The 15,136-nt window shown below is 44.8% G+C and overlaps 1 protein-coding gene across 7 annotated transcripts in view; it reads right to left on the bottom strand.

The window, feature by feature from the left end:
- The window catches only part of LOC112573563, a 115,566-nt gene that overhangs the window by 61,097 nt on the left and 39,333 nt on the right, over window positions 1-15,136 (bottom strand). For 6 of the 7 annotated variants that reach the window (XM_025254045.1, XM_025254044.1, XM_025254049.1 and 3 more), the window contains exon 3: window positions 3,680-3,846. The exons of the other annotated variant lie outside the window; for it this stretch is intronic. In XM_025254045.1, the coding sequence (XP_025109830.1) occupies window positions 3,680-3,846 (167 nt within the window). The remainder of the gene's footprint in view (window positions 1-3,679; window positions 3,847-15,136) is intronic. 7 annotated transcript variants of the gene reach the window in all.

Raw genomic sequence — 15,136 nt, 5'->3', positions numbered from 1 at the left:
CCAGCCATTCGCATCAAACAAAAACACATGCCTTCGACATCCTAGAAACTTGTACCGACACCGCCCGGGGTTTGAATCTGGGTTGTTGGAATGACTACCAGTGTTTTTAGGTTTTTTTTTATTTCCTTCTCTCTCTCTCTTTGCTCTTTATTCTGTGAGGCGTGTTTGACTTCAGTGCTGACCTCTATGTCGGCAAGTTTCAAGTGCAGACCGCACTTCCTTTGATCCAGATCCAATTTTCTACCCTGTCTGCACTCATCTGTGACACTTCAAGCGGCTGCCAGAGGGACGGAGTGCAGAAGATCGTATTTAAATACTTGAAGAGAGGGAAAACGGTTAGGGGTTTAGATGTACTGATCCCCAAACCCGCCCATCATTCAACCACACAAATGATCAGGATGGAGTTTTGTTGAATGTAAAGGAAAAAAAAAGTAATGATGAGACCGTGTGAAAACTGAACCAGACGCTTTCCGGTTTAGCAGACAAGGGAGACAACGCCGGTGTCCGTGATAGGGGACGTGGTATGCAGATGTAGGAGCTCACCTGGACGACAGGCGGAGCATCTGACAGGTGTGCAAGTCGCCACATAAATGGCGGCAGGTATCATGCCGTGGGTTTCCTCCCCTTTCATCCTCTGGATGGTCTCCTCTTACTATTCCCCACCACCCGAGACTACCTTTCTCTCTCGACAGCAGTGGTAGGGATCACGGAGGGGTCGACATCTTACAAGAAGAAGCCCGGATTATAAGGCTACCATCAGCTGCACGTTTTTTTCTCATCGGTTCATTGAAATCGGAAGATATTCAAGGCTGTGTTTAGATATTCACGCCTTTATTCTTGAACACCCCCTTTTTTTGGGAATGAACGATTGACTACTGGCTGACATTGTGTCTGTCAGGATTCGCTCTTTCGTTGGACAGCAGCGGAGTGTGGGATCCGAACACCAGGAGATGTGCCGAGGACAGAAAAACTTCCCGCGATTGGTTCTCAACATGGCGACCGGGTAAAGACAGAAGAACGCAGCTCCACCGACAAACGTGTCAAACAAAGGTTGGCCCGGCGTGCCAACGAAACGAAGTAGAAAGAAGATTGTGCGATCAATAACATCCTCCATCATGCCACGGTAACTAAAATTTTACAATTCTAAATGTAAAATAAAACAATAAAATGTCAATTGATTCTAATCATCTAGTTTTTTATGGTAAATGCTTACAGTCGTGGACAAAGCGGATCGTGCAATGAGTGGAATGAGAGGATGCTTAAACATTCGCACCAGAATTCCAGAAGTTTCTCATCAGTTCTTATAACATTCATATCTGCCTCACCTGAACCCCACCATTAGGGCAAATAGTTAAAATTGAAATATTAACTGCAAATGCTAGATATCTTGGTCGTGATGCTGCGGGATACAAGTACACGTTGTTGTTGTTGTTGCTGTTGTTGTTGTTGTTGTAAGAAGACTACATCGCAGTAAAGAGGATATGACGTCATCAGTGCCTGTAGAATGATGGCTGCACATCCGGTGTCATGGTGACGAAGGACACTGTGAAGCCTATGAACGTCTATTTAGCGGCACAGCTTCCGGTATATTCGGACAGGATGAGTCCGGTTACATCCGGTCACTGCACCCCGTGATAATGACGTAGAATCGAGCGTTATTTGGATGTTTACGTCAGCAGGATTTCTACGTCATTGACCAGAGCCGTGACACCAGTGGACGTCGTCAACTACCAGCAACAGACCACCTGACACAGGTATGTCATTACAGGTGTCAAAACTGTACATTGACCTGCGCCTCTTGACACCTTCAAATTACAGAAAAAACAACAGTGACTGTCATTGGCCCCTAGCTCCGCCGCCATTAGAAACCTGATTCTGGAGAAAGGTAATAATGAAAAATAAATTAGAAGAGCCCCAAGATCGATTCGGGAGCTAATGTTCTCTCTCTCAGAGAAAGAAAGAGGGAGAAAGAGAACTTGGATGCTGGTTTGTGGCTCCCTCGGTGTGCTGGTGTGCGGACTTGTACGATAAACATTGGAGTTCAAAGCTGAAGACAATAAAACAAACTGTAGACGGACCTGGACAGATATGTCAGGACATCTTCTATTGCTTCAAGCACACTGACTTGAAATAAGAATGCACAACCTATTAAGTATTGATATATATCGTACACTGGGGCTTGACAACATTAGAAATAATTAGAACATTTGAAAACCGAGAAATAAATATAGTCACCTCTATTTTTACACACTCATACACATATGCAAGCATACAAAGACATGACATAGGTTTAAGGTTACACACCCACATCCTCACCCTACAATATCTTTCCCTCTCCTACTCCATCAACACCTACACCCACCCTGACCCAGCTTTTTTTTTCCTTTCATATTTACACAACTTCCCCTCCACACACCCTCACACCCTCCACCCCACCGTTGTTCTTGGCCAGTGAGCGAACAAACTAACAGCTCGTAGTCAAACCATGTTTTTCCAACATCAAGAATGTAAAAGTCCAAACAGTCTAATTACTGACTCGTTGGCCTCTATTGTATAATGAACTGCAAACATGAGGTCCTTCCTGTATATACCTTCCTTCAATACACTCAGTATTTTACTCTCAAATTTGCATAAGCAGGACATGTACCGACATGCAATTCATCCTCTACCATAACTGGGAAGATATAACGACGGTGTGCATCTGTTGAAACCGTTCCTATGACTACTTAGGATACTCGCATTCTAGAGCCTTTCTTAAATTATTCTTCTTCATAATATCTTGGTTTTTTTTCTCTTTACAACTCTTAAAACTATGATCCATCTTAAGCTGTGAGCTATTTTGAAAGCCACAATACCGGTCTTGACAATAGATATCCCTCAATCTATCTCTAAATTTCTTCAGAAACAATTTCTCTTTACCAACTTGGTGAAACGACAGACATAACCTAAACCAACCAAAAAAAGCACCATGCGTATTATTAATGCCCAGCTTTCATACCCCGGGTATCTATTAATAAAACACATCACATACCTTCTTTAAATACCGAATATCAGGAAGTTTCAACAGGCGAAATAATTTACATATTTGTGGTGAATATATATATAGTTATTAAAAGACTATTACATATAGTCAGGCCAGTTCTTAGCCCCCGCGGGGCCCGAGGCAAAGGGCATGTGCGGGGCCCTCACGCCACGATCACACGGTTTTCCATATGCCTAGTTACCATATCAATCAAAAGCGCGGGGCCCTAGGCAGATGCCTCGTCCGCCTGCCCCTAAGCACGGCCCTGCTTATAGTAACAGATGACATGCAAAGGAAACCTACCCGTCTCTCCATACACAAGTCTGCTTAATTCTTTGACTGCAAGGTAGACCTTATCTACTGTGGCTATATTTAGTCCCCATATTTGAGAGGCATAAACCTGCAAGATGCATGAAATGCAGTAAAAAAAGCGCCATCTTTCTTCTGATTTTTTTTAATACTGAAGACGTCCACCACAACGACATTCGCCATAAGAGCAGGTGGGCACAGAACAATCAAGAAAATACATAATCAAGACAGGTGACCAGGGATGACTGGACCACTGCAGGCAAGGCTGATGGTGTCTGAGATTAAATTAGAAAGAAAGATGAACAGACAGCAGACTAGGAGAAGAAGAGAGTTTTGCTGTGTTCCTACCTGTGCGCCACGCCCCGTTCGTGCAGGTAATGGAGTGCAGAGACCAGCTGCCTGACGAAGGGCCGGGCCTTGTCCTCCCCGAGCCGACCCTCCCTGTGCATGCGGATGTAAGTCTGTAAGTCGCCGCCGGACGCGTACTCCAGCACCAGACAGTGCAGTGTGGTGGCCTGCAGCACGGAGACAACATCCGGGTTACATGAAGATGAGGATAACCTCATGGATACATGAAATAAACACAGTTGTGTGGAAAAATATGAGTAATAACTACAGAAATAACAACAGATGCACAAACAAACACTTGAGTGCTTAAATACAGGAAATAAACTCGAAAATAGTTAAATTAGAATTAAATATAAACTGATAGTTGAAAGTGCGAGGGTCAAAGGGACTGGCTGTGGTGTCACAGGGATGTCACTAGTGATGACATTCAAAACACTGGTTATTTACTGATCGTGTGGTGATTGTGTCATGTCACTCAAGACTCCATGCAAGTCTCTCAGTATTTGACAGACTGCCACAGTCACATCAAGAAATCATTTTCGGGTGGTTTCTACCCTGTGGTGCTTCTCGTGGATTACTCACGTGTCCAGATTCATTCAGCCGAGCGCAGCCTCAGGGACAATAATTATAATTATAATCCAGTGATTGTTTTTTCATTTATTTACTCCTGTAATCCCTGGAAAGAACTCACAGCCTTTTCATGCACTGTTTTTAATCAACATCTGGTGTTACTATTTCATGATGTTCTACATTCTTTCTACATTTTTCCGTATTCTGAGTCTTTGTTGATTCCCATCTGGCCAACATTCATTACAGTGTATATAACCATGTCATTATACCGCAAGTAATGTATCATTAAAATTCTGTAATTATCATGCTGTCAGTGTTTTCTTATAATTTGTCACACATTATGTTATGTTATGCTCCAACTTTTTATGTGTTAGCTTGTCTGTTCCAACTGCCTGCCCATTGAGAGAGTGCAGGCAAAGTAAATGTATGAAAAGTTTGCTCACATTCGATTCATATTTACAAAGTAAAAGCGAAAACTGCTCGATGACAGCGTTTTCTGGCATAGTTCTTATCTGGCGCACGTCCCACTTGGCACAGTTCTCAAACGGGACACACAGTGCAATGATCAGTGGAAAAATCCAGCATGGTTCCTACAATCCCAGTTTGCTGATCACTTTGACAGGCCGGCTCGCCAAACACCATGCGAGGTTTTTGCTTCATCCACACACACTCCCTCCTCCCGTTAAATACAAGCAGGCGGGGAGGGGGGCGTCAGGACCACGTGTCCCTCCCGCTGCGCACACAAACCTCGTGACCCGCCGGTCAGAAGACGATGACCTCCCTGACCTCGTCACCAGGTGCACAACATTGTCAGCACATTCTACACCTGTCCAAAGGTAGATGATTTGGTGTTCTTCATAATGGACATCATTTACAGCGACTGTCATGTGAGTGTATGTGGGTCTGTTAATCAAATACTACATATACATGTATATATATATAATATTTATATATAATGGTGGTGTTGATGCTGTTCTGTCTGAGTATAATTGCTACAGCTACGTGCTGAATAATAATAACAATAAATATTAAACGCATGATTTATATATAGCACGTGATCACTCTCAGCCCTTGAGATGGACAGTATACGAAGAACGGAGGGATAAATAGCAGCACTGATAATAACAGACAAAACAAAGAAGACACAAAGGGGAATCAGGAACAAACAATGAGAGTTGAGAGTTTTGTGAATCTGCAGAGGAAGACGAGCAGGTGGACTAGTCAACGGAGAAGACATTTTATTTCGTGAGACAAACGTAGGACACAAACTGCTCGAGTTTCAGCTCACTGAGAAGGCGTTACACCAACGTGACGTCACTGACCAGCCGCCTGGCCTGCACCAAAGTCCCCAAAAGAAGTATCCGATGAAAAAAACCCATAGATAAAACAGTCTTTTAAGTTCTATTCTGTGTTTTACAAAAGATGTCAGCAATAGGTACCACATAAAATAACCTGGGAAAAAATACTTTTAAGTACTAGCCAGCGTGCCACAGTGGTTTCAGTATCTCATAAAACCCGTGAAAATATCTTTTAACTACGAATCCGTGTGGACAAATAACGCAAGGGAGGAAAAAGACAACGTGTTTTGCACAGACGATAGACAATGAGAGCGAAGCTCAGGTCAGAGGTCAGCCTCGAAAGTTCTTTGCAAAGATTCTGGAATCGCATTCTAGTGAAGTTGATACGTCTCAGACATGCGGATATTGGCATTGTAAGCTTTTCTCAAACGCCTCTCTAGCCCTGTAGGCTAGTTTTCTTGATTTGCACATCAGTAGGATTTGTTTACGAACGATTTATCTGCGAGCAGTCATGCGTGAAACGATGCAGGCATCGACTTCCGGTGACACCCAGCGCCTCGCTGTTGCCGTTTTGTTGTGCAAATGACTGGAAACACAATGGCGCGGTCATTTAACAAACAGCAGAAGCCAAATTTAAGTCCGCAGCTTGCCATTAAGCAAAGCACTGATTTGGCAGGGCGGAAGTTACGTCACTTAAACCACTCTCGCACGGGGCTCCTGTTCCACGGCGCAGTTTCATATTTTTTAATGTCGGGGGGTGAAGGTGGGAGGGAAGGGTAATTTTGATGCAAACTCTAGCAGCTGGAGAATGTACCACCACATCCAAAAGCTCTGGCCCCCATCTCGACAAAGACAGCGACTGCCGGGTGTGACAAAGCGCAGGGTAAGCGGTCCAACCAGTGGCCCCCCATTTCCTCCCGCCTGCTTCCTTTCTCTAATTATTAAATCGATGGCGGTCTGGTACAGGTCTGTATCGCCTTGAAAAAAGGCTGTGCATCCATAAGCAGTTCCTGAAAAAATAAGCATCGCCTCGAAGACAGTGGTCTGAGTGCAGTCAGTCACCGTAAACCGAACTGCGCTCGGTTTGAGCCGAGAAAAGTGTTGACCTGTCTGTGAATGTAGAGACAGGATCTTGGGGCGAGGCGTTCCGATCTCACGTCCGGCACATGTTAGTTTGTCTGGATGTGGAAACAATTTACACAGCTAGACAATTGTAGCTTCCATTGCTGAATTAAAGTAAAATATCAATCACTGACTCAATCAATCAATCCATCCATCCAACCGTCAGTCACATTCGTGTTTGTCCGTGTACCTCTCTGTCCTCCTATCAGGGAAGTGGGGAAGTGGTGGCGACCTTCAGCTTTCAGTTTGTGGGTCTGTTCACTTTGTCCCTCTGTATGTATGTCTGTTTGAGAAACTATACAACTGTCTACCCAAGTTTTCTTTTCCCACCTGTTTGATAACTGATTATTTTTCTTGCTGTAGGCATCTCCAACACCCCACCTGCTGTACTTCTCTCTGTTGTCCCTCACTTTACTACATTTATATTTACAGTCTGTTTATTTGTTAGCCTATTTCTGGTATCTTTCTAATAAAGGTGCATCATATGAAATAAGGTTAAAATTAACCCTAACCCTAACCCTGTGTGAAGAGACTCATTAGCTTGAATGCTAATGTCTAGTACTTAGCTAATATTTTTATAATATTTCTAGTATTTTATTTGCAAATATTATAAATAGCAGAAACATTAGAAAATATTTCCTAAGGATTTGAATAAGATCCGGTTACACTGGATGCTGACAATAGTAATATTCAAAAGAAAAAAAAAAACGCTAGATTTTTTTGACGACAATTATGAAGTCACAGGAGTTCATTCTGAGACACAGTTCACACAGATGAACACTAAAGCACACACGCATGCACGCTCTCAGACACGCACGTTTGCATACAAACTCTCTCTGATGTGCACAGTGATGCTCACACTTGGTCTCATGCTCTCCATTGTCTGATCAATACCCTGACCTTCTCCTCCCTCATGCCTCCTGTGTATGCCTCCTGTCGTCTGCTGTAACCCACAGCTGAGGGGGGGTCCCCGTGTGGGGTGACGCGCAGTCGGCTCAACGTTCCACCAGAGGTCACACTCACGCCAGAATATCGAGTCGGGTGCGAGGGTGGCCTCCCCCATCTCCCTACCTACCCCTCCCACTACCTTCATTGGGAGGATGCCTCTGAGGGCCGCAGCGTTGTGAAGTGTTGTAAGCGGGTGGTGGTGGTGGTGGTGGTGGTGGTGGTTGTGGTGGTGAGTGTAGGGGAGGGGAGTCATCTCCAAAGTCATTTTTAATTCTCCCCCATCCCAGGTTTCCCCTAATCCACTCCCCCAAACGTTCCTCTGTTAATCTGTCAGAACTCCTGTCAGTGCTGTGTCAACAAGAAAACATAAGCTAAGGCTCGTACACGGCTTGCCAAGCTCAGGGTCATAGGCAGGGTCAAGTGATAGCATCAGTGAAATAACTTTCACTTTTAAGTTCACTTTAAAACTGAAAGTCGTTTAGAAAATGCATCAAAAAACAATAAATTCAAATTTTGCAACATTTTAGACTGTCCAAAAATATTGTATTTGAGTATTGCAATCGATAACTGGACATGTGAACTACCGGACACTTGCATGTATGTATTAGCAATATTGCATCGTGATGTTTCCTTTTAAACACTTTTGTCAAAGCATCGGCAGTCTCTCTCTCTCTACCCGCCATTTTACGAATGGATATGTTATGCATGAACAATTTATGCATGGAGCTTTCTGTGCATGTGATTATAGAAGTCAGTTTTAATTATTGTTTTAATTGTATTATGCTCTAATAATGTGTAATTATAGTAACAGATGCTCACACCCCTGCTGGACCTTTGCTGAAACAAGGAATCGAATGGCATCCCTGAGTCACTTGTTATTTTGCCCCTCCTAGTGCTGATGTGGCCCTGTGGTCAAGGACTTTGGAGCAGTCAGAGTAAGTTTCCGAGTCAGACATGTGAACAGGTTGCAGGGCAATGGAATGTACCCGAGAGGACGACTGAACTCACGACAACCAAGCGTTTCCCTCACACACGCTCGAACGCACGCACGCACTACGTGACACGGAGAAAGCCCGTTGACAAGCGGGTATGTGTCATACCTATTAACTGTATGTGTGTGTGTGTGGTAATATTATATTTACAATCATTCGTCATATTTTCTTCGGGTTTTCCAGTTTTCAGCCCTTTCCTTACATTCAGAGCAGGCGACCAGAAGTGAGGGATCATCAAAGGCTGTTTGCTACCTGACCTGTGGACAGTGTGACAGCAAACAAATGAGAGAAAATAACCACTCCTACTATCAGCCAGCCTCTAAGATGAGGTCTGTTCCTGGGTTGTCTTTGTTTCTCTTTGTGGCCTGAAGACAGCCATTAAGGTCCCCTCACTTCAATCGTATTTAACAAACGTTCATTCGCTTTGAAGATCCTTTAATACAGTCACACCATTATCTCGCAGCCCGCCCCACTGCAGGTGCCCGCTTACCTGGGAGTGTTTGTGGGGTGTCCTCCTGCACTCCGGGAATGAAGGAAGAGCAAAAGGTAAATGCACACACACACACCGACAAACACACACACACACAGAGCGAAACACTAGCAACTCACAACTACACTAACACACATACCAACTGATAAACAGATACACCGACAGACGTGCGCGCGACATCATCTCTCTTTACTCTTGTTCTAGTGTACACCTACTCCTCCTCTTGTATGCACATGTGTATGCGTGCATAGTGCGAGTGGATAATGTGTTGTGTGTTGGTAAATACGTACTGAGACAGGTAGAAAAAAAATAAAGGTCGTCTGGTGTGTGTAAATGCATGGGTAGACGAATGAATATATTTTTATGTTTGAATGTGTATAAATGTATTTGTGTGTGTGTGAGCCCGCGCGTGTTTGTGGATGTGGACAGGTCGTACTGATCAGCATCTGCTTGTTACCCTCAGGTTTCTAAACTCAACAAAACATTTATGTTGACTGTGTATAAAATCTGTAAACTCATCCTCCATCCCCGTCAAACCCCACGAGCGCAGGAGGATAGTACCCCGGGCTTCCCCTCCTCCCGTCACATGATCTATAATGCATTCTCTCATTTAAAGAGCTCGCGGCAAGGCCCCCAGTCAATGAGGCCGCGTGAATGTTTAATGAGGCCGACCTCCAGTGCTGACCCCCTGCTGTATCCAGGGCCTGCCATGTCCTGATTCCAGAGTCGTAATTAAGCCGGCGTGAAGAAGCTGGTGAGGATGTTTGAGAGGCTAATCTCTCAGCCAGGGACTCTCTGACATGAGTTGCTCGGTGTTAGTCCACCTCATCTACACACCCAGTACACATAGGCCATCTTGTTAGCGACCCCAGGGTCACAGACAAAATGTTTATGGACAGAAGTCTGGCAACGTGTAAAAATTTCTGTGAATGTATTATCTACCTCTAAGATGCAGGTAAGCTTCACGAGTGTGTGTGTGTAAGAGTGTATGTATGTGTGTATGTCAGAAAACTTCGCCCAGACCGCCGGAATGGTTTCAACGCCTAGCGTGGACACGTGACGTCACAGACAGGAAGCGGCCGCTGGGGAATTATGGGTCATGAAGAAACAGCGTGCGTTTGCAAGCAGCCCTGTAATACGGCCATAAACGTCCGGGGCCCAAATTAGGGGATCATCTTTGGCATAGCGAGTGGGCTTTGTGGGCATGCTTGTCCTCCCAGCTACAACGCTGCTGACTGGGAGGATGTCACCTCGTCTGATGGGGAGGGGGACGAGGGGCGACCTCCGGCTGTCCCGTGATTTGCTCGTATCGTGGACCGCGATCGCTCAGTGGGAACATTTACTCAGGTCAGTCCAGCCGGGCATCAGCATGCATCATCCATCTGTTTATCCTTCCTTCTGTAGCTTCGTCGCCATCTCTCCATCGGCGACTCGCACATCCATTTTCCATCGATCCATCACAGCTCTGTATCCGTTGTTTTCAGCTGACGTCACCGGTTTGGTGATCGTGTCTTCAACGGCCAGAAGCCGCCATTTTGTGCTGCACCGATTCCGTTTCTTGTCTTACACTATAACATCCAGCTCAAGTGTATTTTCAATAATAAATATGTAGATGTAGCTTGGCAATATTGCCTCAGTAGTCTGCTCCACCAAGTTCTAATAACTGTTGATAGCCTACACCCAATTAATATTTAGTGTATATATAGATATAAACATGTCACACAACACAAAATACATTTTGATATTTCAAAATGTGAAAGATAAAGAGGCAGCATTTAAAAACCTCTTTGATGCTCATCGCGCCGAATGTTTGCTAGAGGCAGCATCACTGTCGTCTGCTTGCCGCATACAATGGCTGCTCACGGTGTGTGAATCACGTGACTTCGTCTTGAAAACAATGGCTAGAAACGATCTACATTGTTTCTTGCCACACTCGCAACATTCTCATCATCATCTGTATCAATAAAGAAGTCTTGCCAGTGACACAGAAGGCCCAGGGCACGTCCTGCAGGACAAGATGGCCGCTCATCAGACTGGCTGGATGCTAATGAGCAAGGGGAGCAGGCAGAAGTGAGAAGACTGGAGTTGGGTTGCCTGGTCAGTGTCTTTATGCAACTGATTACTTCTGGCGTTTGCCAAATGTCACAGACCAGGAGGAGATAACTCTAACATCAGGTCTGTGTTGGTACACCATGCAGTCAACCACACACCTTGTCTGCTGCAGGAGTCTGCACGGTCATCACTTCCACTCACAGCAAGCACGAAGACAGTTGGTGATATTTAGACACAGCAAGTCATGCGATGACCAGAACATCGTGAGAACGGTTCACTGCACTTCACTGTTGGGACAACGAGCGTCCTCCCAACGTCTTGGCAGCTTGCAGACTTGGAGACAAGATAATGGAGAGTGTTAGAAATCAATAGGACAATAATCTTGCTGACAGGATGTCGACCTGCTGCTGCTGCTGCTATTTTTCTAGGGAACTGGCGACTGCCTTCTCCTGGTGGGTGGAGGCAGGGGAGGTAGGGGAGGTAGGGGAGGCATACATTTACCTTCGACGTAACGGAGAAATTTCGCAAGAGAAAAGCAACTTATTGCCCTGTGATGGTCTGGGCAGCCTGCAGTACCTACCTTATCCCCGGTCGTCTAAGAAATGTCTCGCTGACCCCAGTTTTTACTCTACACGTTAATCAAACTAGACTTCATTTGTGCGAAATGTTATTCGCACTTAATATATACTAAGATTTATTCACCCTGTATTTTATTCACACATCATTATAGGTACGCTTAACTTTATTCGCATGATATTTATATATAAGGAGAGAGCATACAGAGCACTCGTTGAAAGCATTCTCAAGCTCAACATCGCCGCCTGCTAAGACCACCACCAGGACGAGGCACAGCTGACCATAGTCATCGACTATGCAAGCAAGATAACTGACACAACTGTCTTCTCTGATCTGTCTATCCATGTGGTCAAAGAGATGGCGAATCATTTCAGTCCAGACCTTGCACACACTCTCCATCCCACTGACAGCTACAGGCGGTACAAAGCTACACAAACCATTGTATGCAGCAAATCGTCATTATCTCGCTAATGGCATTAAGTATCTTTTATTCAGTTACAGATTTGTTGTCGACTGTTTTCTCGATTACAATCAGCTCACAACAAAGGCCTCATCACTGGACAGAACTACTCTTGTGTCAGAGATGCGCCTCCCAGGACTACTGTATACCTGTGGTCCTGATGGCAAAGCTTATTGGCGAGGGTTTCATCGTCAGCGTTTGATGTGACTGACGACTGATGCGCTGATGTGGCTAGCAGTATTAGATACAGTCAGTCCTGCTGATAGCCTTGTATTGGTTGCCAGGAAATTGAGTGCATAACAGAGGTAGCCAATGACATGATGATGGCATTAGGATGCTGTATTGTTGAAACACACACACACGCGCGCGCGCACACAACACACACTTTTGTTTTAATGAGGTGACAATTATTACTTCTGTGATTTTCTGTCCACAAAGCTCTCTAGCATTGTATGACGTCAGCTTTGTGCAGATCGGTCAAGCGAACACGTTCGATGTGGGGCCGCAGCAAAAAACACAATTGTTAAAAGCTCGTTCTTTTCCAATACCAAAGCTCTGTTACAAAGCATTAAATACTGACACGCAGGTTGCCTTATAAACAAGATGGAAGACAACGGGATTTTTCTGTATCTGATATTTTTCGGTCACTTCTCGTCACCACCATCTATGTCCGCAATAACTTACGTACATCGTCATTTTGGCCATCCCGAGCCTCACGAACTACTTCATTTTGTTTTCCCTTGCAGCTTTGAGTTCCTGAAACTTCGCGAACTGCACGAATGAAGCTCCCGCCCTGTGACCTTTTGCAAACACCACAACCAGAGTGAGCTGTAATCACTTGCATGAAGACACTGACCAGACGACAAAACTGAGTCTTCTTCGCCTGTTCCCGTTGCTCTTTAGCATTCAGCCTGTCGTGTGAGCGGCCATCTTGTCTTGCAGCATCATGCCGAGGGCAGTCTGTGTCACTGAGGATCTGGCAGCCATTTTGTGTCACCGAGGACCAGCCAGCTCTCTTCCAGTGTCGTCGACAAGAGATGCCTTGATACACGTGGCTATTTGGTCCCGCAACTAAACTGTCAAAAATGGCCCTCTCCATCTTGTATGGACCCACTTTTTTTCCGCACCTAATCTTGCAGACCTGTTCACTTGTCCTGAAAGTAGCTGGCGCCATTAACTGACTAAATCTGACGTCAGACTGACGTACCACTCCTGACGTTCCTTTTTATCCACCAATCATGAGTTTCGCATCTGAATGTAGACGCTACACAGCGCTCTCGCGCCAGTCTCGGCTTCTTTGAAACTGATGATTGATATTGCTTCTGGCTGGCCTTCCCGCGAGATGGCCGGTGTCAGGGTCACTTTACACTAGAAGTTCATCGAGATCCTTCCAGAAGGCCACAGCTAAAGGACAACACATTGATTTCTGGATGTTTCTATTTCAGAGTAGACATATGACATTAAATTTAATTTTGAAGCAAACAACCGATTTCTGTAAATTCTGATAAGCGGGTAAAATGGTAAAATGCATCTGATCGAACGCACGTGCATGGCACACGCGCTCCACGTGCACATCCACCTACACACGCACCTCTCCCCAATAAAGAAAGCGACTGTCGTTTATTTATTGCCATCCGATAGACAGATGGATGAGTGAACGTTAGATGAACTCATAGATCAAGTCCTGGAGGTGTAAAGTGAACTTTCCTCTAAAAGAACATTGCCAGCGGAAGTGATATACGTATTCTCAGACCAGGACAAATATAGAATTCTCTTTTACAAACATCAAACATCTTCTCTTCTCTCTATTCATTGGTGGAAGATAGAATGATACTAAACAGTAAATATGCATCCCACCACCCCTCAGTATTATTGCTAACTGCACAGTCACATGATGTTTGTTTTCAAAGTATAGACACGTGACACTTTTTTTTCTTCGCAGGGAGGAACAGGGATTCCGCCATTTTAATGAAGATGAGACTTGAAAGGAATATTAACGAGCCCCGTTAAGGCGCACCTGAGCTTTTCCTTTGCAAAAATGAAGACGACCAAATGTTTACACAAGCAAAGTAGGTTCAGTATTAACCTTTCTTATCAGCATTCGCTACATTTTAAGAGGATTTTCCTCTTGCAGAACTCTTCTCAAGAATTAAACCAAAAAAAATAATTCTGCAGCTTCACCAAACAAAGAAGACGAATGCAGATGTTTGCGCGAGTCAATAGTATACCCGCGTAAACACCGTTCCGGATGTAATGTCTCAGATGTGAAAATAAAATACAGTGTTTTTTCACCAAAAATAATGATCCTTGAGCTGCCGCTCGCATTGATCGTTCGGGAAAATCGCATCATTGCTTACAATCTCGTCAATAAGAGCCTCGCACGCGCGAAGTTGAAAGTGGCCTGAGAGGAAGTTTCCTTTAAATGGTCGTGAAGATGAGCAAGGGGAGGGCAGCAGGGAGGAAGGGAGAAGGGATGGGGGTATGAAATGTGAATTGTCCGACAGATGATGAGGTGAGATGGATGAGATGGACGCATTGGCAGACGTTGGTCCCACGAAGGAAGGGAGAATGTTCCGATATCGGCGAACTGCTTCTCTCCCCTTCTTTGTGCGCACGGATGAGATCCGCCGGGTGGCTACATCTTATTGGGGGACGCAGAAATGAAATAAAAAGGAAAGCCTGGTTCAACAAACACATAACGGTTGCCGTGTGACACTCATGGCCAAGCAAATTCTTTAAGATAGAGAGAAGGAAGAAGAAAAAAGTGGACTTCACAGTTTGGAAGATCGGGGTGGCTGACGACAAAGTCTGATGGCTGATGTCTTCTAATGTTTGACCAAGTCTGGCAAAGTTGAGTGTAAAGGTCAAACAAACTAGTGGTTTGGGGGCAAACGATCGAGACATTAGGACTTTGATCAACATACTGAGCAAAGTCCACACGTGTTTGCC

This window comes from Pomacea canaliculata, linkage group LG10, assembly GCF_003073045.1.
Source record: "Pomacea canaliculata isolate SZHN2017 linkage group LG10, ASM307304v1, whole genome shotgun sequence".
In the NCBI taxonomy this organism is placed as follows: Eukaryota; Metazoa; Mollusca; class Gastropoda; order Architaenioglossa; family Ampullariidae; genus Pomacea; species Pomacea canaliculata.
This window is presented reverse-complemented; position numbering and strand designations above follow the sequence as displayed.